The sequence below is a fragment of the Solenopsis invicta genome, chromosome 2 (genome assembly GCF_016802725.1).
Source record: "Solenopsis invicta isolate M01_SB chromosome 2, UNIL_Sinv_3.0, whole genome shotgun sequence".
Lineage (NCBI taxonomy): Eukaryota > Metazoa > Arthropoda > Insecta > Hymenoptera > Formicidae > Solenopsis > Solenopsis invicta.
The window spans coordinates 6,819,575-6,846,778 of NC_052665.1; the positions used below are offsets into that span (position 1 = coordinate 6,819,575).

Genomic DNA, 27,204 nt, shown 5'->3' on the forward strand with positions numbered 1-27,204 from the left:
GACTTAACACTTCGTGATCCAATCGAGAATTCGAAGCCTTGGGCGAATTTTCCATTTTTGAATTATTTTGCCTCAAATACGGGCACGTACAAAAAAGGATCAAAAATATTTCGAGTCGAGCAAGTGTAAAATATGGAACGTTGAAAGAGTATGCTAGAATTTTTTTTAAATATTTCAGAGTCCAAAAATCCTTTCAAGAACACTATCAGGCACCCGGTTTGACTAGTAAAGCAGCGGAAAAAACATTGGGTTAAAATGCTTCGATAGATGCGTCTATCTTAGTATCGACGTAGATATGTGTAGTATATATACTCACCAAAACAAATTATAAAACAGACAAGTGTGGGAAGAGAAGTAGACATCGCTTTTCCCCAGCGTAGCTCATTCACATATTGATATACTATCTCAGACGCATCGCAGTCGTTTACGGGAGACGCTAAACGGCGATAGAGGTGGGATCTCCACTAACACACTCCGCGCATCGACGACCGCGGCATTTCACGTACTTTCCGCGCGTTCGGGAGCGGAGACGAAACTTCGTACCCACCGTACATCCATGCACAAGCACTCGCGCGCGAACGGGGACGTCGTAATCTCTCGCTCAACGTCGCACAAATTAGAACGTGGCGTCTCAATTAGTTTTCCCTCGTCGATAAAATCGCGCCAAGCGGAACGACGCGGCGGGCACTGCTTAATAATTCCGCTCACTATCACGAAACAGCTCTACGACGATACCACATTCTCCCAATTACCGTGCGACGTCGCTAATTGCGTAATGTATCGCGGTTTCGTCGAGCCGCGTATCTGCGTGTGAACAACAGCCACCCACCTCTATTCCCGAAAAACCGAGAGCTTCAATAATTAATGTGACGTTTATTATTCACGTCCATCGGTCGAAAATTGTCGTCGAATCACCGGCGATTTGAATAACAGGCTTGTTTTTCACATCGCGACGCGTTAACGTAAATCGCGATAACAGGGGGAACTTTAGCCTTCGTTATCTGCTGTCGCGCGTTGGCCGTTTCTACTCAGGCAAATTTCGCATCGTCGTTATCACTCACTCTTCCGACAGAGATTATTCCCCTGTGATCCATATTGATCGATGCAAGGACCGAGTATTCATCCGATACTACGCGGCGTCTTCGTACCTCTCGCTACGACGACCATAAGCTCGCCGGCGATGCATTAGGCTGGTCGTCGTTATTAATGCAATCCACACGATGCACTGGACGTTCCATCGATCATACCGCCGCGGTTATTTGCCCCGCGTGCGCGGCTTCACCGCATTTTTCCGGGCTCGCAATTTCTCTTCCTCGGGGTGGAAGGACTCCGAACGTGCTTCGATAACAGCCGCAAACCAGGAGAAAACTACGCTCTTCCTCCTCCTTTTGTCCGTTTATAGTCCCCTTATACGTCGTTCGACGATTGGTCTATACAAAACGCTTGCATTCACGTTCGCGAACTTTGTTCGCCGCGCAAAATGTTGCCGTTCGATTGCGCGCTGACGGGAGAGAGGACGTAGATTTTTTTTTTCCGACCTTTCAATTGTGCGTCGGCGTTGTGGCCGAAATAAACAAGTTTCGCTCGCACAACGGTAGCGTTGCGACACCCGCGAGACGACGCTTTTTACGAGCAGCTTTTAATTTTAACATTTCCCTATCAACCGCCGCTGCGCGATTCCCTGCCGAGGCAAATGTAAATTTTGTTTTTCTACCGCGCCTCCCTCTCTGCTGTCGGTCAGTTTCACCTGTAAAGCTCTTCCGCAGGTGTAATGCCGCCGGCAGTTAAACGCAAACCCACGAGAGACCGTTGATGACGTCTTTAAACGTTCAGGGAAGCTGGAAGCTGCACTTCACGCAGGATTTGCATTCGACGAAGCAAAGCACTGCAGGACGGAATTTGCGAGGAAATTCGTACACGTATCCGCGACAGATGATTTTCTTATTTTAAGCATTGGCAATGCTTTCCTTATCTTTCTTCTCGGTGAATTTGTTACGTGTGCTTTTTTTTCGCGCGGGCAGTGAAAGATTATTGCTGAAGAAGTACTTGGCCACTCCCCACGACAGCGAGATGTTCGCGCGGTCGTTTAAAATTTTCAAAATGTTACAATGTCTCCAAACGACACTCCGACGTACTTGGCGTTCTCCACTCTGATCTCACGGCAACCTCGATTGAATATTGAGCAAATCGTTCGTTGGACGCTCGAAATCTTCCGGCAGGATCATCCGTTCGATACTGTTTGCAGACACTGCTGCTTCACTGTACTATCACTCATCACTTCGTCAGGGGACCATACGATGACAATTCACGGATCGTTTACGTATCTCGTTACGCACTATTTCGCATCGCGCTATTCCGGAGGAAACGTTTCTGCGGGAACGGACGAGGACCGAGAACCGGAGGCAAGGTGAGCACACGCACGTATGACTCCTGTCAATTCCGGGAAACCGCACAGGGACGGAGCCTGCGGGGTTGAGTTTTCATTATCGTCGCTTTCATCCCGCGAGCGCTCCTCTGCGCTGTGCGTACGGGGTCCGCGGAAGAGGTCCTCGGAAATGCGAACGGGCCCCTCTCGCGCGTACTTCGCCCCCTGACACCACCAGGAACGCGACGCGCGCGACGCGACGGGGAGAAGGTCGCGGCTCTTTCGAAACGGCGATGCTCCCGCGTCGAGGATAGCCGAGGGACTACATTGCGCGAGCGCCACTCGGGCGTCGAGCACGCAGCCGCCCCGTTCAGCCCGCGGAACTGCGCCTGTGTGCACCCGCGACTCTGCCTCTGTATAGAATCGCTGCGTGTGTATGTATGTTTATGTATGTGTATGTGTGTGTGTGCGCGCGCGCGCGCGAGATTTCCTCCCATAGCTCGGTTGTATATCAGACCGTTCCCCACCCCCGTGAGGGAGCCGCCACCCTTTTACCCCGTTGCCTATCTCGCGCGCATCCCCCTTTTCCTTCTTCTTCTTCTTTCTCATCTTCTTCTACTTCTTCTTGTTTTCCTTATTCTTCTTCCGCGCCTTATTCCTCCTCTTCTTGTTCTCTCGTCGACCTTTTTCCTCATCTCCACTCCTTCTTCGTTCTCCGTTTTTTTTTCCCTCTTCTTCCCGTCGGTGCCGGGGAAAATCGCGGCCCCGGTCCGATAAGGACGCGAAAAAGCGCGAATCCGGTTATAACTTATGGCCGAGATAATTAAAAGGAGTTACAGAACGATAATGGAGTGCCACCTCTGTCATCTTCTTGCGCGACCTCCGTGCACCAGCGAGAGAGCTGATCGTCGTCTATCCGTGCTGACTGGTGGTCGCTGAGGATCACCCATTTCTTAAGTCGGGTTGGCGAGTCTCATCGCCAACTTCTTGACTCTTCTCAGCTGATGCAATCCCAAAAACGTTCTGTCATCACGAACATTTGACGAGAAACCCGCTGACTCGCGCAGATAAATGTTGAATATAGAGCACTTAGAGACTAAATTTATGCTTAAATTTTATTTTACTTTTATTTTTTTCTAACGATCCTTTTTAGTTTTTCTTTGAGTTTTTCTATACACTCGCTCAAAAGTGTTTTGATCCCGTGTTTTTGTACGTATCTCTTTTATTAAAAAAAAATCTTTTAATTTTACTGTATTCCTTATATATATAAAATTTTGAGTCATTAAGATTACTATCAAGCCCAACATGTGGACGATCAGGATGACAGAAATTTATTTTTCTCTTCAAAATTTCCATCATTTAATTAAGAAAGACAAAGTGAGCAAACAACAGTGCATTCGCTAACCGAGTTTAATTATCTTTGCGATTCTAGGTACAGAAATGAACAGTGCGTTCCTTCTCAGGATGATGGTGAGATACACCGAACGTGCAGAAGGCGGAACGGAATTATCATGTTAAGAATTACGTGTTAAGAGCCGACGAGATACGCTCGGTTGCACTGAAGTCACGTGTCACTGACTATACCGACCAGCATTGGTAACCCACTGCGGAAAGATCAATAGGCATATCCCACGCGTCTTTGGCATTCCGAGAATACGCCAAGAATTCCGAGAATATTCCCGTACCGCCCCAGGAAAATTAACCGACGGACCCGCGATCTTCGTCTCTTTACGATATTGACTAGCGATTACGGTGGGTAAGATCGGTCCTGGGGATCGCCGATTCCAGAATGAATTTTGCATTCCGTCAAGGGCTCTCGCTAACGGCGTGAGAACGCGAACACTCTCCTGTGGATTATGGATCCTCGTAAAGAATCTATAAGCAACGAAACGATCCGGCGGGACGCATATCTTCAGACACGAGATAAATTTATGAAGCGATCGCCGCGGCTCACTCCTGTCGCGAGGCATGGAAACACGTATTCCCATCACCATCGCCGGGCCTTGTATCTTAATTGTCTTCCATCGAGTATCGATTACCGACGTACGACGATTCGATGCGCCGCGCGTGCTAAGATTAATTGTTATATCGATCTGCCATGAATTTTAATGCGCGCGGAACTCCGCGGAGTAGTACTACTTGATTAGCATTCGCTTTGTCAGAGGTAAGAGCACATTACAGCGCTTCCCGCGACGTGTTGTGAATATTGTCGTCGACTTCAAGTGGATGTACCTTTCTACTTCAAACGACTTCCTCTCTCGCGTCTCGCGAATAATTTCACCGCTTTGTTTCGTCGAGTCATTGCTTTAATTACGCCCTTGTATCGATCGATTAAATCATATTTCACGTTTATTAAAGAGATATAAGTCAAATTGAGCGATTATTTAAAAAATCGTTAATTTTATATATTTTTGGGGTATAGTTGGGCTATAATTGGGATATAGTTGGTTTCAAAAAATTAGATTGCTCATATTTTTATCACAGATAATTAAAAATTATGTTTTTCAAACTTTTGTTCGCTTCCTATTATAACGCAACAATATCTCACTTTTTCAATCACAGATAGATTATGATATTGCAAATAACAAATACGTGTATTTTTTAATTACAATGCATCCTTGTATGCATTGTAATCGTTTATATTAAAACGCATTGTTAGCTATAAATTTTGAAATCATAGAGATGTACGCGTACAGACAACCTTAAACAAAAAAATATCGTTGATAGCTCCATGAGAGAGATTCTCTCGTGAATTTTGTGTACGGCTTTTACAGCTCACACGGCTCGATTGTTGTCAATGGCGAGCTTATCGTTGACAAAGGCACGACCCATACAGACAGATCGATGGTTATATTTCCACGCATGTGAATTTCGAAAACGTCCGTCACGATTTATCATCTGACACGCGGTAACCAAACCAACTCGTCCGAACCCGCGAATATTTGCGATATTTAAATCTACGGACGCATGTCATTACATCATTCACGCGCGTTATACCAGAAAAACCGATATTCGCAGCAAGAATGAAAATTCGAAGCCGCAATGTGTAAATTTCAATTCACGAACGGACCTTTGTCGCCCTCCCTCCTCTTCCGTTCACGAGAAGACTGTAATGGCATCGTGACTTTGAGGTGCAATTTTCACGTCCCTTGGCAAAGAGCCGCCGCTATAGTACGGGATGCCAATCAGTTTGGAATTCACGATTGAGTCGTGCTATCCGTTCGGGTTCAATCGGTATTTACTTCACATTTCCGAATTCCAAGGATATAATTCCAAGGTCCAACCAACTGTCGAACGACGCGATGTGCGAACGTCCCTTCCCTGACTTTCATACTTCGGACTTCTGTGGTCAAGAACCAGTAACTGGCGGCGAGTCACGACCGGCGGCGCGGCCGTGAAGAGAGATCAATAGGCAGCACGTTCGTACGTTCGAGATTCCGCGAATGTTCCAAACAGCCCGCGCTTCCCTCTATCTCGATCCTTCACCGAATTATGGATACAGCGCCGAGTGAAGTGGGCCCTTCTCGTCAAGGGAGAGCAGCGTCTGCGGGACGCAGGCTCTTGCTGCCACGATTCCGAACCATTATCTAATGCGATCCCTTAATGCGACTCTAATGCTTCCTCCTGCCTCTTCGTTGTTTGACGCATTGTGGGATTTCAAGCTGTTCTCCCCGATCGATGCACATTTGTGAACTTGGTTCAGCGCAACAATCGATGCGCCGTTGTGTTTTACTAATTCTAGTATGTTGTGTGAAATATTTCTTCATTTTCGGTTTGCAACGTGAAAAGAACGCTTTTGCCGGAAAAGTGAAAAATTTAATTAGATATAGATCTGAAAATCATTTTGTTGTAAATCATCAAAGTAATTATGTAGGACGTTCAAGCTGATTGCTAGAATGTCAAAATTTTTTGCAGCATTGCTCATCATCGCTTGAATATTCTTCATAATTTTTTTGATGGTTCAACGAAGTTATTTTCAGCTCTCTAAAATTTTCAGATCTCTATTCAGCTAATTTTTTTTTAGATAGTGTAACAAAACCGTTCTTTTCACGAAGCCATAAAATACGCTTATATTACGGCCGTACGTTTGAAGAGAAGTTAATAGGATTCGCATTTTAAATAAATCGAGTGACGTTGAAATTAATGTAATCATCATTTCTCCTCCTTTTGCGCTCGAGTCTTCAACCACTAAAATACGCAAGTGGAGTCTGCACGTAGTGCGAATCTCTCGCACCGTCGTGTGTCAGTTGTATTCGCAGCTATCACATCAGGCCATCTGGGACATTTAAGGATGATCTTGGTCGCTCCGGGGAATGTTAATGGAATATCTCAGAGATGTCTACATATCGCAGTGCAATGTGCTCTTGGTTAATCTTGGACAGATTTTACGCGCTCTAGGGACGTACGAAATGTTCCTGTGTCTTTCTATCTTCAGGTACCACATTCGAGATTCTATCCCATTCTTTCGCCAGTTTCGCCGAAACGCGAGATGCGCGAAAAACGGAGCGACGTGCACATCGGATGGAGATACGAAAATTTTTGTCTAGAACGAAATATCTAGTTGGTATGTCTGCGCACGTGCCGGTAGGTAAACCGAGGCCAGATATAGAACACTTACGAAAACCGCAAGCTCAACCGCAAGTTCGTCTATCTAAGGGAATTCCGGCGTGCGTAAAATAGATCATTTATGTAAATAATCTATTTTACCAAGTAATTGCAAAGTAGGGTGTTTCCCTTCATAGCTAATTGAACCGAAAATGGTTCTTACTTATTACTTATACCGATAAATATATTCACTGTGAGACGCTGCGTCTTTAAAGTGTTTCACGCACAACGAGAGAGGGTGAATCAAGAACGATTCGTCTAAAGGAGAAAAGAGTTTAAGTAAAGTAAATACGATGTCAGTTCCAAGCTTTCGAGTTAGGTGAGAACAAGTTTTACAAGACGACATTCAGCGGTTTTTTTTGCGAAGAAAGAAAAATTACATACAGATAGAGGTTGGAAATATGTTTCGTCGCGTGTCCTTGGTATTTGCCTGTCGACTAGAAGTTGAGTGCAAATAAAGGAAAGCGAACTAAAAAGAGTCGACAAAACATATTCATATTCTCTTTGCTCTTGCACGGTATATAATGCGCCAGTTTTATATGCTTACCGTAATAGTATCTTTTTTTCGATAATTTTTCACCATATTTTACGCGTTGTAACGCCGTTAAATTCTCCTGTCATCACGTTGTGGAAACAAAAGCTGTGCCATTTCCTTCGCGTAATAGGCGCGCATCCATCACAACGTTTGCATGTCCCATTGAGTATTTACATCGCCAAAAGTTCGTAAGTGACCCGATCCGTTTCAGACCGTTGGCAGTGAAACGAAATCTCGCGAATCGTTTCACGAGAGATGCCGCGTAGGTACCGCCCGCGACCCCGCTACTAGATCATTCATTTTTCTTATCAGCGTCGCGCACAAGCTGATACACCGGCTTCCACCGAACGTCGCGCAAACGTAATCCGCAGTCTCCATCCATTGTGACGAGACGTGTGGACCAAAACGAGGTACGGGGAAAAGCCGCGGGCAAAAGCCATCATCGATCGTTGCTGCGCAACGAACGAAATGGTACAGTGAGTCATATGAAAAAAAAAAGAAAAAAAACAAGGAAAAACTGGAATACGCCAGCAAACGTTGGTCGCACCCTTTGCTCCAGAGAGACTACGACGACGCGACGACGATAGCGACGACGAGCACAAAAGTGCGCATATATATCGACAGTCCGTGTACGCGGTGCACACACGCGTAGATATGCATAAGCAGCGGCAGCGTGTACGTGACGCGTTCAATTTAAATTCAAGACACCGACACGTATCGTCCTGGGCGACGAGCGCGCCAGAAGATCCGCACGGTAATTCCGCGGCGCTCGTGATAACGCCGTAAGGTCCTTTGAAGAAGTTCGCGCAAGATAGTTCGCCGTAACGGCGTAACTAACAAACTTGTCGGGGCCACGCTTTCCATCGTGGCGCGAAGACTCCGGAGACCTCTTTGGAGATGGAGGCGTCTCTCATCGGATAATTAGGCTCACGGTCCGCACGCCGCGCCGCGCCGGCCAGCAGGACGGGATGAAATTCGGCCGGAAATCGTCGAGGGTAACTGTAGGTTAAACTGCGGTCTTCGCCGGCTAATTAACGCCGTATAATCATGGCGTGAAACGCGCGCTCGCTGCATTAAGACGTCCGTGCCTCCGTCAATCTTCTCTGCTTGTAGAAAGGTGAAAATAAACGGTAGAGGGTCTCGACTTTTACCATCGTAAAGCGCGAATCTCACTGAAATGAGAGAGTTACGAAAGCAACAAAGTTTCATCAATATAAAATACTCTATTTATAAATTTTTATGTACGCGCGTTTGGCAGAACGAAAATAAAATGGCTGAATAATATACGACACGTACGATTTTGCTAAAATAAATCTCAAAATTTAGCTGGCTAATACAGATCTGAAGAGATCTTTGTTTGACCATTAAAATAATTACGTTGGACACTCAAACTAATTGCTAGAATGTAAAATTTTCTGTAGCGTTACTCATAGCGCTTGAACGTCCTTTATAATGATGAGCCAATAAAATTGTTTTTAGATCTGTACCTAGCTACATTTGTAGATACTCTCGCTTTCTCTTTCCGCGTATCCATTTCTTGCTTGCCCTACATATGCAAAATGGCATTATTACATCAATGAAGGATTAAACACCGCCGGGTAACGTATCATGCAATTTTCCAATGGATTGCTGTGGGCGACCCATTTTTCCGATCGCTACAATTACACGCGGATCAAATAGTAGTTTTTGCAGCGAACGGGGCGTTACTAGCCAATTGAGAATCCGATTAATCTTCGTTTAATATTATAATACTTTTTTAAAGTTATTATCGCTCACGATCGCGTACATGCGATGTCCCGCGAGGAAAGTGGGTAACGGCGTTACATGTACATTGCTTATCACCTTTACTAGCGCGATCTTATTCACTCCTCGATCTGAGGCTTTCATTAATAATAATTAGCGCCATGTTATAGCTTTATCAGCTCAAGGTGCCCGTTCATAGCAATGATTTCTATGGATATTCTCCGCCATCGCTTCGATAAGAACTATGTCATCGTCTATTCAACTCGGATGATTGACGGAGAGCGCGTCCCGATATAAGAACTATTAAATCTCTAGCTAACCATGTACGCCGAGTCGACGACACAAATGCACATACCACACACGGTCATTATGTCGAGTAAGCGGCTACCTAGTTACATCGTTGTACAAACGGTACGCCGGCAGTTTATAATAGGCTTACGATCGATCCATCGATCCATCGTTTAGGACGTAAGAGCTCGTGCCGCGCGCGTAACCGATACCGCCTGCCATCCGTAGAACCGCAAAGCTGGCCGAGATCGTGCTGGTGGTGAGAGCGCGGTGTCGTCTATCCATGTTGATTCTATTTAAAGAACGTGTCGCGCGGTGAGACACACCGACGCTTTTCAAGGCAGTTTTCCTCGAAAATTTTATTCCGCGTTTACCCTGCAGAATCCGCACGGACAGGACACACGCGCGCGGAACCGCGCGAAGCCGGACGAATACGAGAGAACCGAGACAGGCGCAGGACAGAAGACACCGGAGTGAAATAGGGTTTGCTACGTGTCCTAGGATACATCAGTCCTTTCGCGACACTACGCGAATAAAAATGAGAAAATAACTTGTGACGATGGTAAAAGAATTTATAACAGTTCGCGCGTATTACGTTTCTTTAAGAATTATCACTACCGATGCGTTTCAATATAAATGTCGTTGCCAACTGTATCACGAGTGATGTATAATACAATAAAGTAAAAGAACAGCCTTCGTATTAGCAGAATAGGGACTTTCTGAAAAACAAGTTTTTCACGTAGCTATACGGAAGGAACAATTTTCCTAAAATATAGGTCTGAAAATAATTATGTTGAACCTTTTAAAAAATTGTATCGGATGTTTAACTCGATTGCTGGAATGTCAAAAACTGTTTGCAGTAACATTGCATAATCATGTTTGGAGCGCGTCCTACGTAATCATTTTGATGGCCCAATCATAAAATTATTTTCTGATCCGTGTCTAGCTAAATTTTGAGGTCATGCAGTTAAATTTTTCTTTCCGCGTAGAGAAATTCAATAAGAGCATTTCTTGCGTTACCGACAAGAGAACAGAGGGGCTGAATTTGCCTGTCATTACGGAATCCCATTCGCATGGGATATACAACAATATCCTTTCGCGTTCGCTATCCCGGTTGACATTGCGTCCTTTGGTTATTCTATCAGCGTGCAGAACTTACTTCTCTGAATGGATCAGGGCTACCCTCCCGGACCTTTTTTCGATTTGATCCCGCGATTCGGTGCGGGGAACGGTAATCTACGTAAATCCCACCTTAAACCAGACTGGACTTGTATCTGGATCGTGTCCGTATTCAGCTAGCGGTTGTTCGTAAACACGTTCGTCGAATTCAGGTAGAGTAACATACGCGTCGTAGAAATATTTCAGTAGCAGAAAATTGAAAGGATGACAATGTTGCGCGAATATGGATCAGCACGGAAATTAATAAAACATAAGTTTTAAGTTTTTAGACATCAAAATAATTTTATACAACTTTTGATAATTTTTTAAGAGTAATACTTTTATTAAATACAATTAGCTCGTTTTTTAAATTGCCATTCCTTGATTATATCGCCACTAAGTACTCTCCAAAATTGAAGCCTTGGAAAGGGGGAGGAGTCACTGTCCGTTACTGAGTGAGGGTTGAAAGCAAAAGGAAACATCTTATCCCCAGGAAAATGTACGCCGTGGTTAAGTTCCGAGCTTGAACTTCGCCTATTACCGTATATAATAAAGGGCCGTTATTTTGCGGCGTTCTTATCTATGTGGCAGAAGCGGCGTTGGCTGCGAAATAAAAAAAAAAGCGATGCTTAGTTTCCTCTGGCAAAAGAGCAGAGGAGAGCTTCCATAAACAACAAGTTTCGTACGTTAATTAGACATTTTGAGAATGAGTTCGTTATTTAATGGCCCATTAGTAATGTGAGAACTCATTCGACTGCGCGTCTTCGTAATTATATTATTAATTGACAACTGGGCGCGCAATGCTCGTTTTTTATGAAAAAAAAACGTTAATCGACCATTTAGATAATGAGCTTCGCGTGTTATTGTACTTTACGACAGTACGTTGTACCTTTAGATTTTAGGGCATCGTATACATTTTACGCTTACGAAATTCATCGAAATTGTAACCAATCCGGAATATCACTTGGTGAATCGGCATCCAAAAATGTCTGGCGTCAGTGAAGACTGTCTTATGCAAAATTGGAAGAACTGAGAATGCAAACTCGCTGCGTCAGCAAATTCCTGCATATTCACGTATTACATATGAAAGATATTCCTCTCGACAAATGCAAAATTTCTGCTGAACCAATTCCGATTCCCATGATTTTTAAAATATCATTCTAGTGGGTTTTTTTAATTATAAGTACACTTGAAAAATAAATATATTTTTTTTAATTCTAAGATATAAAAATGTTTTTGCATCTGTTTTAAAACATTTAAAATTGTTTCAATGTTTATATTTAAAACACTAATGTTTATTTCCACTAATGTAGATAAACTTTGATCTCAATTTAACTTACTCCTTATCTCAGAACTAGAAAAAGATAAAAAGCAAGTTAAACTGAGATTAAAGTTAATCTGCATAAGCGGAAATGAACGCAAAACATTTAAAGTTGTTAAAGATTTTAGTTTTAAACAACGGAGATAGAAACGAAGCATTTTACTTCAAACTTAATTTTTTAAAATTAAATTTCTATTTTTGAGTGTGCATACTCATTGATTACAAAAATATAATAATTGTCTATATTATTTTATATCTAATTATTATTTATACCAATAATTTTTTAAATCATACGAATACACCAGATAATTACCTATCATTACGATATCATTACTTCCTCGAATCATTACTTCCTCGAGGCTGTTTTTGTAAATGTTAATTATGTAAGAGAATCTCTATTAACTAAAAAAATATAATACTCAAGCAAGACTAACGAGAGTCAAGTGTATCAAGGCACAGTTTCAATTACGAACTTTTACCAGATTTACTAATTTACAATTTTACTCAATTAATTTACTCAACAAATTCACTCAACTAATTTACAATTTTCTCAATTAATTAATATTAAACTTAATATTTACAAAAAAGTTTCTCAAAAAGTCAAGAATATAATATAATCATCAACGATCGTAATATTTAAAAACGGTTGGGATATCTCTTTAACCATCATGAGAAGAGAAAGTATTTATCGACACTTTATCAAGTAGGAAGTGACGCGGAGTTAGACGGGCATGACCTCATACATTTCGATTTTGTCAGAAACCACCACGGAAATTCGTTCGAGCGCCGGCACAGTGTGGCTCTTGATAATAAGACACGATATATTGTAAGCGTAATAATAGCGTTGACGTCGGATTAAATTAAAGAACGTAGCGAAACTTGGAGAGAACAGCGGCCGCGATCCGGCCTGCCGGGGACATTACGGCATCGTTTATCATCCGTCGTCCTACAGTCGGAATCCGCGTACGTACACCAGACCGATCGCTTCGCTGGATGGATCGCTTAAAGTCGGATCGCTTGGGATACACAGCCGATGGCGTTATAGACGGGCGGGTCAGACGTACAAAAAGCGCCCGCATGGAAATTGGAAACGCTCGGACCTTTTAAACGTAAATGTGGCGAGACGGCAAAAAACCGTTACATTACGATTCGCTTCTTGCGCGAAGGGATTTCGGGCTTGAAAACTTTTCGGCAGCCTCAGGCTGCAGTGAGGAACAAGCTCCGACAATGGACACTCCCAATGGATTATTTTAATGCGCTTTTATTGGACTATTTATTCACGGTATATAAATTAAAATATTTCACGATACTTGGCTGATTTGTAACTGATTTTATATTATAATTAGCGACAATCAATGGAGATGGAAAACTATTTGCCGTATTTCCAATTGTTTTATAATTTGCCGTTACTCACATATTAAATTATTTTTATCATTAATTAATATTATAATGTAATAAGAACGACTAATATTTTTATGAACGTCGTATAAATTAAATTATCACTCGTCGCAAAGAATGTTATAAAACGTGTTCCTTTCATTCATCAAATTTTTCTATTATTCCAAGAATTGCAAAATTCAGAGTAAAATTAATGAAAGTGCGAGTAAATAAATAACCTTTCAATTAAAGGACCTTTCCTCCTATAATCTAAAATCGATGCTAGACTATTTCGCGCGTGTGTTAAATCGAGCGCGTCTGATTCCTCCGCGTCAAGACGACGACTACAAAGCCCACGTACTAATTTTGTTTCCGTTATAGCTGTGGACACTTAACGTAGACTTCCTCGAGCTTTCTTTTCGTTATACAAAAATAACATGGTTCCTTTCAAAGAGGATTATGGTCTTTAGCTAAAACAATACGTTCGTCCAGTAAGGCACGACTAATCCCGATAGAATTTCGACGATCTTCCGAGAGTGTCGCGCGTTACCGAGAAAAATGATATAAAACTATTGAGATTGCTTCCAAGCTAGCACAATAGCGACAAGATGCTCCAGAAAGCATTCAAGCGACTGGATCCTCGCCAGCTCATCAGTAACTGCGCGAGGCGATGTTAAATCAAAAAGTTCAGCTCGTTCCCCAGGCGAGAGCCCGGAAATATTTCGCGAGAGCGAACATGTGCCGGAATTTTTCGACTCGGTGTCGTATTTTTGGATATGATGTCGCATGATGAACCAGCTCTCTCTCCTCTCCCGGCCGCGGCCGTGTGCCTTTTCTCATGCCGTGCGCGTTGCGTTAAAAAAGCATCCCCATATGGTTTTTCCGTTTTGAATCGCATCGGTTTATCGACTGCCAACCGATAAATAGGCCGACATGGTTTTATTTCAAATATCGACGTTTTATAACACAGAGGTGGACGGCGATACATGCCCGTTACGCGATAGTTCAAACGTGAAAGCGATCGCGTTAAATACGATATACGACAACAAATATACAATAACAGATATTTATTGCGAGGAAACTCAAATATTTGCGTATAGACGGACATTTTATCGCGACTTGGTGAAGCGAGCGGGCTTCTAATAACTTACTGATAAAATATTTGTTTTAAAATTGACGCCCGCGAATCGAAAGCGCGCGGGCGGGATAAATTGAGTTCGCACGTGAGGAAGAATGCCAGCGGTATATTTAGAATGATTTAGAACGAGAAGCGAAGTTTCTAAATAGCAGTAAGACGGGAACGACGTTAAATTTAACTTAATTAAACTCATTGGAATGTATCTCAAGAAGATGAAATTACTGGAACTTGCTCAAATTATTCACGAAACTCGGTTTGTTCAATACCCTACGCACATATTCTATATGTCCCCGTGAGCATGAATTGCACGCGAAGGCGATCGATAGTACCGACGCTCGACTTGTTTCATTCGCGTTGAATTTTCGCGAATGTCTTATCACGCATTATCTCAGCCAATTTTCATTTAAAGACATCGAAATAACATTATGCATTGCGTGGCATGAAATTTGAAACTTTATTCAAGTTTGCAATGTGAAAAGCCAATTATAAAGGGAATGAATAGTCGATGGTTCTTTAAATACGTCTAAATGCACATTAAAAATTTCTATCTCATTTCTCAATTTTCCATAATAATTATAACGCAAAAATGAATATTATATTTAATAATAATAAAAATTTAATAATAAAACTATGTACAATATCCATGCACAATTTTTCGCGTATTACTCAAGAATGAAATATTGTTTGCTAAAAACTACTCTTCGGGAGAAACGATGTTATTTTTATGTACGCTATATTCAAACTAATTAATTTAATGATAAGATTTATAATACGGTAAATTATTATTAATAGCCACAACACATTAACAATCTGCTGGCAGTTTCGCGTTTATTGTTAAAGTTTTCACCGTATATTCTGGTTACAGTGACGGCTTTCAGTAACGCCATTCCGCAAAGGAAAGAGGCGAGAAAGACAGATCTCGCGCCCGTTGATTTTGTAATTTACGCGATGTCTTCCCGCGTCGTTCGCGTCTCACAGCGGCAGTGAAACAAATATTCGCCGTACCAGCCAGACCCGGTGAGCCCGGTTTGTTGCGCCTCCTCGCTCACTTCCTCGAATCATCCCGGGTGCTAGAATGACGGTGTCGCGACGTTCCTTTTTATGCACGTCACGTCGCGGTGACCGAAATTTCACACTCCCGGGCGCACCGTCGCGTCGTCACAGCCAGGATTCTGGAAACCGTTGTTTCGTGCCGTACGAGAGCAGTGAGATTTACTGGTGTTGAGGTTCGCGTAAGCGATCTCGACCACGACACTCGTTCTTGGGATTTCCCAGCGAGCATGTTTGCGCGCTACGCGCTTCTGCAAACGCGCCTTGGTTGAGTAAACAGAATTTTAAACATCTAACACTTCAGCAATGGTTATGAATATTACTCAAAGACAGGAGATTTGGAAGCCGCACTTATATTTTACCAATGTTCATAATTCGTGTTGAGAGATCCAAGCTATCATTATTTCATTTGGTTCGATTTTGAGACAGATGATTTATCGAATCACAAAACAAATGGCTTAACCTTGTGTTATGTTTTTAAAATGTGTATTAAAGAAAAATTTTGAACCTCTAAAAATTGGACAAAGACTGTTTCCTTTATAAAGAATCCAATTTCTCTTATTGCACTCAAAAAAGAAATGTTTAATTTTGAGATTAATATATTCTACTCCACTGTCTCCGTTGTTTAAATATTTAAATTCTTTAGATTTAAAATACTAAAACGTTTAAAGCTGAAATATCTTTAACAGCTTTAAGCGTTTTCATGCTTTAAATCTAAACACTGTCTAAAACTAAAACTTTTCAAGTGTTTAAAAAACATAGACGAAAATAAAACGTTTCAACATCTTAAAATTAAATACTTCTTTTCTGAGTATGTAAATGAGAAAAGATTTCTGTTCGATACAAGAAACAGCAAAAACAAAGAATTTTCTTGTGTAATAATAACATAATACATAAAATATTCATTGAATAATATCTAACTTTGGTTCATCTTTGTGTAAATATTTTATTACAAATGGAAATTATTTAATTAAATATCATAAAATGAAGATATTGCAAGGTAGGAAAGTTAAGAATGGATTTTACTTCCGATAATTATTAAGGCTTCATTATAACTCTACCGATGTTTAATTTAACCCAACGCCGATATCGTCGTGATTCGCTAATTACGCTCAAGTTGGCACACTTTATGCGCTCGCTGTAGATAATGCATGTAAAATCGGCATAAACGTGCGCACGCTGTTAAATCTTGTAGATTCAACAGTGTAAGGTAAACAAGGAAATGATTCTGTTATGTGCCATCGCGACTGTATCGACGCAAGTCATAGCTTTATGATTGACTTGAGCAAGCATCCCGCCGCGCCATGACGCGACAAGCGAAATTTCGCACTCGGGCTCTGTTCTCACTCGTGGAACTCCCGGTGGTTGTTTCGCGTATGAGCTGTGAGATTTGCGAGCCGCTCACGGCGACAGCGGTACCGACACATTTTCGGAATTTGCGATGAGGTGACGCGCAAACTCGAGAACAAGGCGAGTCTTTTGGCAAATTGAATTAGATGATTAAAAAAACTACCGCTCTCTTTTCTTTCTCTCTCTCTCTCTCTCTCTCTCTCTCTCTTTCTCTTTCTATCAGTCTCTTTGTTTCCCTTTCTAAACCAACAATTTTCGCGTTTTCCTGCCGGTCGGAGATACATCGTGTTTCTTAGTTCCCTTGCACAGACATACTAGCGAACATATTGCACGACATATGGGCACTATACACTAGATTGCGCGCGATTTTCCTCGCAACCGCGCGGTTCTCATAGCTAACTTTATCGGAACTGCTGTTTCGCAAGAACAAAAGAACTCCTGACATTCGTAGAGTTTTAATTTTATTCGCCAGATTTTTTTTTCCCGCGCAGCTGTTGAAACTAGGAAGGAAGTAGCCAAAGGTCAGTTGCTCGCTGACGTGGATAAATTGACTAATCCAAGTGAACTTAAAACTCCTTACATCAACGTTTCATAGTCGTATTTCCATCACGTTCAGAGAGAACCATCAAATATCGTTAATGTAGAATTTGCTAATTCAGATCGCTGGCGCAATCGAATTTAAATCAACCCGCCGTTCTGCTCTCCCAAATTAAAATACCGTTACGAGGGGTGACATTTTCCGCGCTCCCGACGCGCGGCCAGTCCTCCTTTTTATGCCTGCATCGCGTATAGCAAAAAAAAGAACGATACGGAACAGTAGATGGCGGTATCACCCTTAAGTTCGCACCGTGACCCGTGAACGCGCCCGTAATTTCCTCGCTTCGCCTCGATGTTCACTCAAAGCTGAGCTGCAGAGCGAGGTCATTCGATTTCCTGGGGTATGCATCCTGTAATTTCCACGCGGAAAGGGTGGACGTTATCGGCTTGATAGGGTGCACACGTCGAAGATGCGGCCAACGCCCATGCGGTAGTATATTTCTCGTTAATATTCGAGATTAATACACCGATGTATCGAGGATCGTTAGATAAATAATAAATTAAAACGGAAATTAATGTATTGATGTAATAAGCAAATAAATGCCGCTGCGTGCAGTTGCATGAATGCCGATAATTTAATGTCGATTAACTGTAATCGCGTTGATCGTAATCAGTTTTTGGATGAATTAACAGCGATGACCGCCTTTTCAGCGCGGCAGCTCGCAAAATATATAAATTCGATATTTGTCTTGCAAATTTATCGAAATGGCAATTTAGCAGGCAAAGAGCGTGCCTCAAAAATCGTCGACTCTAACAGATTTGACAACCCAATGAGGCTACAAAAATCTCCGTGTTACGCGCGTTGCGATTGACACGTGGACAACGCTGTCGAGCCAATCAGTGTCGCTTTAGGTCACCGTTTAAAAGTTTTACAACGCCGATTTTGCGCGCCGGCGGATATTTAGTGTGGTTTTACGGCTGTACAAAAACGCGCCTCATAGATCGACTGAATAGTATATTTTTGCGTTCACTGGATCACGAGTGAACGTTGGACCAACTGTCGGGTATTGCTGAAAAATGCAAGTGTACTTTTTGTGTAATATATGTGTCACATTTCGAAGCATTACTAAAAATTAAAAAATTTCATAGATTTATTACTGTTACTATTATCACACGTTTGAATATCTGTATATCTCTTGATTTTTATATAAAATTGTGTTTTGTAAATTTGATGAGTAAGTAGCATTACGAATTAAGCAAGTTAAAACGTTTGTTCTTTTGTAATTAAAAAAAAAAAGAATTAATAACTGGTATAATATTAATACCTGTGATTGCGCACTTTTACCCGCGCTGACTCTCAGCAACCTATTTTCAATTATTAAATATTACGAATTAAATTAAAATTTTTAAATGTATTAATGAAATTGTAATCAATATTCCGTACAAAAAGTTTAGGATTACTTACTCATAATTGGAATCATTTATTCATCATTTTGAAATAAAAATGATTTAAGCAAAAATATTTTTAACCTTTAAAATTAATATTCTATACTGCAAAATATAGTTTAAATATCGGCTGATCAAAAAGTTGGGTTATTCAGTACCCTGAATGTAACGTATTTTAATATGCGTGAATGAGTATAAATTGAAAAAAGTATAGAGCATTTATATTTTAAACAATACATTTTTATTGATGTAACGTTATAAAAACTTGAAACTGACTACAGAAACATTTTTGAAAAAAATAAAAATCCCTTTTTTTCTTTAATTTTAAAAATTAAAACTTCTATTTTTGTAATAAATTGTCAAATTCCCGCAGTATAAACAAGAATTAGTTAAAAATAAAGAAAAGTAAAAGTGTCTTAATACAGAAAAAGTATTCGATACACGACACGCGATTTCATTTGTGTACTATTGTTGAAACGTTCTGATCGAAGAACACGCACGAATTGAAACCAGCAATGCAATAGGCTTGCTCCTTGAATACCAGAATATTCTCTCTTTACAGAGAGGATAGAGATCATTTATTCAAGTATTCTTAAAAAGAAGAGGAAAAAGAAATGTGCAGACACAAGATGTGTGTTAAGTGTTGAAAGAAGAATATAAATATTAGAGCAGAAGAGAAGTTTGCAGCGTTTTACAATAGGTGTGCAGTCGTTGATAATGATCATCACTAATGATCAACTCGTAACGCTAATTAAAAATATAATTCACGTCACACGACACGAGACACCTCCACATATCTCCATTTACATTTGTACACATAAATCTGTGCCTTTGAATTTTACTTGAGAAACGCTACAAACTTTTGTTTCAACCCAATTACACGATGTTCTCTTAAAGCGCGACTAATGGCTGTATTATTTTCAGAATCTGCCGGATAAATTTATTGCGTATGCTCTATTATTTGTATCCTTCAAAAGGATTATTTTCCGATTGCCTGTCTAGAAGTAAGAATCGACGAGAAAGAAGCGGCGACCTCGACGGGTAAGATGAATGGCCGCTGTCTTGGGAATTCCTAGGAAGCAGGTATTATACCGGAGCTTCCTAAGAAAAACATTATCCTGAGGGATGACGGGAAAAAATGTTGATACCTTGAATACTAAGTCCTGTTTAAACATGATCTATAACGACCTCTTCATTTCCACTTTGCCCGACCAATCCTCGTTCGTCGCCGTTGGAGCGCAGCGATTTCTTCTCAGGTGTTACTCGGATGTCAAGAAGCCGGCAATATAATCCTCTACTCGTGCAATGATCCTGAAAATCCGTCGCGGTTCGTTGCTTTTCTTCGTTTCATGACGTCGCGCAGCGACGCGACGTAGGGACGACTTCTCGGTGTTTATTGTTTTACGCCGCTGGCAGTTGTTTATATTTTTATTTCGCGTCTGGAAAAGCATCACGACTATCGTAAACGCTATTTCATCGCCTTTGATGAATTTCGCGTGTCACTTCTCGCGCGTTTTTAAAGAGTTACAAATCTTACGTGACGTGAAAGGATTAAATTGAGGTGATTAATAATTTTAAAACTACGTAGGAAAGAATGAGTCAGCGCTCGCTTGGCTTTTTTCGCACCAAAAAACCAGCAGATTTACCCTTCAGAGTACCTGTTGTATATCTATTTAATGGCGTCATATATTACTCACAGTAAAAAAAACCGCACGACTTTACGCACATTTCCCTGCGAGGAAAGGAACGAGTTAGGCGAAAATGCGTATGGAAAGTGGAAAGTGTTCGACTATCACTTTCGAGTATTTAAATCGAGAAATTTTTTTCGATATCAGCCGGGGGAGGAAAAATAATTTTGCGCTCTTATTGGTGCGTGCGTTGCGACGCGGGCGAAAAGTAGTTATATATCATTTGTGAGGCACGCACTTTACGATCCGCTTCGTCGCTATGATTAATGCGTCGCCCTTAATCGATTCAGAATAATAATACCTCAGAGCCTGCTCGCGGCAGGTTTTTCAACATCTAATGTGAGGAGGAAAGAAATTTCAGAAGAAGCTTTCCGTTCGTGAACAAGATTCAACCAAAAATACTGAGAAACTGGTTAAAAAGTTACGGCATCAAAAATTAATAACTGCACAGAGGAAAAAAAAACTGCTGTTGAATTAGCATCAGTCTAATTTGAAATATTTTGTTAATTCCATAACAGTATTATTATTAATTATTAATAAAACAAAAATATTAAAAGCAAAGACAATAACAAATATAGTTGATTGAATAAAATTTAGTTGAATCAACTACATATATTAGTGACAGTTTATGATTCGACGTTTAATTGAATCAAACTACATTTTAATTCATATTACAGCATTTTTTTCTCAGTGTACATAGTCGATAAGAGTTTTCATCGCGCTTGAAAAGATCAAGTAAAAGAAAGATATAAAGAAAAATTTAATACTAAAAACTCTTTTCGCGATTAATGGGACTATAATTATTTACGACTCATAAAATACCGTATTGCGATACGTTATTTGTAGTACCAAAAACATCACGTACTTTTATTTTGATAAACAAAATAAAAGAAAGACGCGTGCTTTGCAGCTCTAGTGAAGATTGAGTCAAACTACGTTTTAATTCATATTACAGCATTTTTTCTCAGGGTATATAGTCGATGCTGTAAGAGTTTTTATCGCGCTTGAAAAAAATCAGGTAAAAGAAAGATATAAAAAAACATTTAATACTAAAAACTCTTTTCACGATTAATGGGACTATGATTATTTACGACTCATAAAATACTACATCGCAATACGTTATTTGTAATACCGAAAACATCACGTACTTTTATTGTGATAAAAATACGAAACAGAGAAAGACGCGTGCTTTGTAGCTCTAGTGGAGATTTTTTTTTTCCTATACGTCGACAGGTCGACATCCATAAATCTGGGGCGTGTAAAGCATTTGCGATGAAGGCTTTGGGTTGGCGTGCGGAGAGGAATATTCATCTACAAAAAATTTGTTAAGCATGAATTTTATTTATTGACTCGTAAAGTAATAACCTTTAGACGATACGGATAAGTTACTCAATGAAATAAAGATTCCTCGGAGGAAAATTTGCGTTTCCGTGTCACACGTGTTCTCGATGGGATACCTAAGTGTTTACAAGATAGATACGTCCGCGATTTCGTTATTGATGAAAAGCGCATGAATAAAAATAACGTTGAATAAAGTATGAGTAACGGTATTGATAAAAAAATAACACGAATGAAAAACAGTTTTTGAACAAATTCAGGACGTACGAATAAACTCGGTATGCAAAATCGCTTCATCGACCGGCTAGATTGGCGAGAATTAATTTTGCATACGAAAGAGTGTAATTGCGCTAAATGGCGTGTGATTATGCACAGAAGGATCCGTGCTCAGCCTTCGATATCTTCCTAAGACGGTAATTATGCAAGGACGCCGAATTGTACATAGATCCGTCCAAAATGGAATTATTCAGGCTAGAGATGCGCGAAATTGCTGTAACAGTAGGATATATGTAAATGGATATGTAAATGATCGTTAAGGTGTCTGCCTATATGTTTGCGCGAAAGAGGTCAAAGGCTAACTAATTAACTGCGATGTATATGGGGCATACATTCGATGTACAACGAAACGTGTATCGTGATGTGCATTAAGGGCTCCTTAGGGACCGTACAACAAGCTAAGTTCTGGAGAATGATGGATGTAATGCGTCCCGCTAGGCAACCACTGATAATGGATATCAATATTGTTACAAGAATTAGACGCGACAAAGAGATGCAACAAAATAGACGGTATTTATATCTGCCAAACAGATTTTAATCGACGTGAGTAAATATTCCAAACGCTTAAAGATTATTCGACAATGATGCATTAAGGTTAATCAGACAATGCGTTCGAGGCGAGCTTAAATTATATCGACAACCTATAACTCTGCATTTGCGGGCAACAATTGACTGCATCGAGCGAGACTGCGTCGAGGTTTATGTACCCTGAACTGAAACAAGACCGCTGGGAGATGTTAGTTGTACCCGTGAAGTAAGAAAACTCATGGCGAATGGTACATCGGCACGAGAGCGCGGTTTCCATGGGGTCTGGAGCAAGTAAAATGAAATTGCTTAATCATTCTTGCGTTACGTCGGCTCTTTTCGTTCTTCGCGCGCGAGGAAAACATCCGCGACGAAAATTCTCAGAGCGCCGTAGCCGCCGTTCGTCCAACCAAATAAAGCGCCTCGCGCGATCGATGAACAACGAGCTAACAATATTTCATACAGCCATAGAGAATTCGGAGACGCTCGAGCGACCGCTACTCGGTGACCAGTAATTACATAACCAATTTCGAAACTTGCCTAATGCCCCTTGATATCGGTCTTGACGTCGCCTATAAACGTCGCGTGTACGGGCGTATCGAGTAAATCGCGCTGGATGTGGCTGTATCGCTTATCGCGCTTGAAACAAAATTGGCGTGTACGGTGGAAAGATTGGGAATTGTTCTCAAAATAAATCGTTCAATGTGGTATCAGAGCTGTCGATGTTAAAAACATTTGAGATTTCTCTCCCCCGTTCTATCCGGCTTAACTGGTATTCCCTTATTTGGAGGTAGATTATCTGATTGATAACTGTATCGTATATTCATACTGTGATCGATGAATCGGCATCTATGTTATAGAGGCGTTAGACGTAAACCGGCCCTGCGCGGAATTGAGAATTGAACGGCAGCGATTCTCTCGCTGCGAGGCGCGAAAATCTCCGCCGAAGCCGGAAGAAAAATACGCCCTCGTCGTTCTCGCGATTTACGGGGCACCCTGTATATCGGTCCCGGGAGAGGCTCTCGCGAGGTATTCCTCGACGAGGATATACCTACATCCGGCAGCAGAGGAAGCGAATGAGGAGAGCTGTTTTATACGGACCCCCCGAGTTATTCCCTCGAGACCCTGTAACAAGGCTGCTATCATAAAGCGATCGATGTAATCGGCCCCACGGGGATGGAAGGCGTTAGGCGCAGCCACCCTTCGCGGGAGGGGAAAAGGGGAGGAAAGGCGCACCGTACGATTCGATAGGGCGAAGAGGAGCGGAGGTGAAGAAAGGACGCGAGTGCCGCCACTTTTCACGCGCACTGCCATGCCGCACCGCACCGCCCGGACGCCACTTTGCCTGAAATATCGCCGTGACTAGACGCAAATCCGTTCACCATAAATAACAATCAGAGGATTCTCCTTCGCGGCGTCATACCTCATTTTCTGCCCATCTCCCTCCCCCTCCCTCTCCATCCCGGATGGCGACCAGTCGTTTTCATCCGCAGCGCGAACCGCTGATCTCCTGTTCCCGACATTTTTCGCCGTGTCACAAGACGGGCAGATCGTTTCTCGTTTTGACACAGCCCGCGAAAGTAGTATGCAAACACGAACTGTGTTCCTTGTGTCATTGCGAGAGAGCACCGGAGAAACTCCTAACAACGCGACCTACCTTCCTCGTCGAAAACAGGATACGGAATATGTCGAGACTGTACACACACACACACACACACACACACGACTGGCGTGAACTATAATCTCGGAGTTCTCTCTATACAGTTTACATTGAAGCGATAACGGAAAATATTTCGTAATATGTACAATCGTCAGAAAATCTTTAAAGGAAAAATTAAGTCTACGTAATTTAACAAAATTTTTTTTATAACTTGTAATAAATTTTTCCAATATCTTTCCTGATTCGTCTAATCATTGCCGTTGCAAACATTACAAAACGTTTTATATATTTATATATTTCATAAATAATGCAGCTATTTCCGTCTGTTTGCGAGTAGCCAGTAGCGCAATTTTCGTCGCGCTAGTCTGACCAGAGATCGAAAATTGCCTCAATCTCCAACACGCCCTCGGCTTTACGGCCATTGATCTGGAGTTACAAGCGCGTGTTTAAGTTGAAACCAGTGCCTCTCGGTTACACAACCAGACGCATTAGGGAACTCCATGTGTGTGGATGGAAATTCGGGTATTACCGAGTTTCGTGTCCTCGCACGGTCAACTTCGCTGGCGCGTTATCCAATGCTGTTTATTTAATCAGAGCTTCGTCCCGCGTTTCATACTGCTTTCGTCGCGCTAATGCGGCCTTTAGCGCGAGGCCTTATCGCGATGCAAATCGTAAAACGCTCGACGAGAGATGGGACGACATCGGAGAGTGTGACGAAAAGAGTGCCGCGAGCTCTTCTTCGCTCTTCGAATTGTTTGACGCGTTCAGATACTCGAGAGAGCGATAAGCGGCTTCAAACTTCGTTGCAGACGAAATTGTCGGGCGAGGCGTTTCTTCTAGTGTACTTTGGGTGAATTTCGGTCCCTCCATCAAAATATCCTGCGGAGCTTTCAACCTTGCCACGAAACTTTCCTTTCTAACAATCTAGCCCATTCATCATCACGGGACTGTTGAGTTAACGACCAATTAAGCGATCGTAGACGTGCGGAATGCCGGGCACGTAGTAATATCTGCGTAAGGATCGCTTGGAGAAATAGTACTTAGAGACTTCTGGAAGACGCTTTCGCTATCCTCTTTGTCGCTTTGTGTTCCAATCCCGTTGAAGATTCAAACATAGGCAATTAGAAAACAATGGATGCCGTTTTGCTAAGTGGTATTTTGCTTGAGTGATTAGCGCCAGCTATTCACGAATCTTGATGACTGATTATGAAAATAAAGTTGTTTTCGCGCGCGCGCCCCTAAAATCGATCGCTTGAAATAGAAAATCAAATGCTCAAATCAATTTATTACTTTAAGAAAATTGATTTCGTATTTCGGCAGAAATAAAGTTATGCGATTTTAATGAATCAATTACTATATGGAATTTGCAATTAACATCTCTTGAATAATGACATTATTTTTAATGACGAGAAAAATATAATTGACACCATTTTTTTACATGTCTTATTCTGATGTATCTTTTAAATCATTTTTATTAGTATATTTAAATAAATTTTATGATCAGATGTATGACGATCATGACGGCAAATCACCTAGAGCACCTTTACCAAGACTGTCGCCATGGAGCATGCATGAGCATGCGAGTGGAGCTTTTCACGCTCTTCAGTCATGAAGGATCAACTTGAGAGAAGAAATTTTATAAATCGACATTTTATTCTTTAGAGCAGTTTAGGGGTCTCATTCCTCACTCCATTATAGATATACACGCGCACGTGTTTCATGATAAAAACATACATTGTTTATAAATGTCTGTTAGAACGCAAAACAGAGAAGATTAATTTTGGTCGCATGTTATTGCTGTTGATTTTTCTAATGTTGACGTTTCAAAAATACATGAAAAAATACTATTTGTATTTTTTTATGTTGCATGTATTTTGTAGCACACAGATATGTTAATACGTTACTTAAAAAAATAGTAATATAGAAAAGCTACAATACGTGATATGTCGCCCATGAGCGTATTGACACACTCAATACTTCAAGCGATCGAGATCACGGGTCGACGGGATCGCTAACATCTTTCGCACAAAATATGTGAGATAATTTTGGTAATGTTTGGAAGATCAGATTCTACCGCTTCGAATAAATGAAAAGTTTCTGGTTTCAATTCACTAGATTAAGAAATATCGTTGATTAATTCCAAAGGTAAAATTCATTTCAGATTTCCAGGTTTAAAATGAAAATAACGATATGTTGAAATTGTAATATTTCGACTTAAGAAAATCATAGTTTGAAAAAATTACATTGAAAAATACACACTCGATTTTATATCGAAGTCAAATAATGCTTTTATTTTTTCAGAAATAATATAGTACAAGTTATATTTAGACGAATGCTACTGAATTAATTAAATTAATTATTTGTCATTATCTCCTTCCGTTATAAGTTACTTGGCAAGATTAAGTAAAAATTTAAAAAATATCATACATTGATGATACATTATTAATCAATATTGTCATAAAATTTCGAAACAAAATTATATTTAGACTAAAAATATTATTAGGCACTTGACGTGCCAATTCTTTATATCAAGTACACATATTCGATATAATTACGGGGACCTGATTTCCGTGAGGAAATACTTAACATCCTCGCGCCGGTTGTTCATCTTACTTCGATTCGATGCAATCTATGTAAATATGCCTCCATATAACCGAGTCGCGCCAACCTGAGACAGCAGTATCCGATAAGCACTGCTGCTCTGCATCCGATTCCAAATGGAAATCAATAGTCGAAACGAGCCTCACGCATCGACCTATTCCGGATCGCCTTCCGGCGCGAACATTCATCACTTTACTTTGGCG

The 27,204-nt window shown here is 41.1% G+C and overlaps 1 protein-coding gene across 2 annotated transcripts in view; it reads right to left on the minus strand.

Annotated features, from left to right (window-relative positions):
- The window catches only part of LOC105200795 (zwei Ig domain protein zig-8), a 190,157-nt gene that overhangs the window by 26,065 nt on the left and 136,888 nt on the right, over window positions 1-27,204 (minus strand). Inside the window, exon 1 of one of the 2 annotated variants that reach the window (XM_011168521.3) lies at window positions 317-2,701. The exons of the other annotated variant lie outside the window; for it this stretch is intronic. Coding sequence (XP_011166823.1) covers window positions 317-362 — 46 coding nt within the window. The 5' untranslated portion in view covers window positions 363-2,701. Of the gene's footprint in view, window positions 1-316; window positions 2,702-27,204 lie in introns of those variants that run through there. 2 annotated transcript variants of the gene reach the window in all.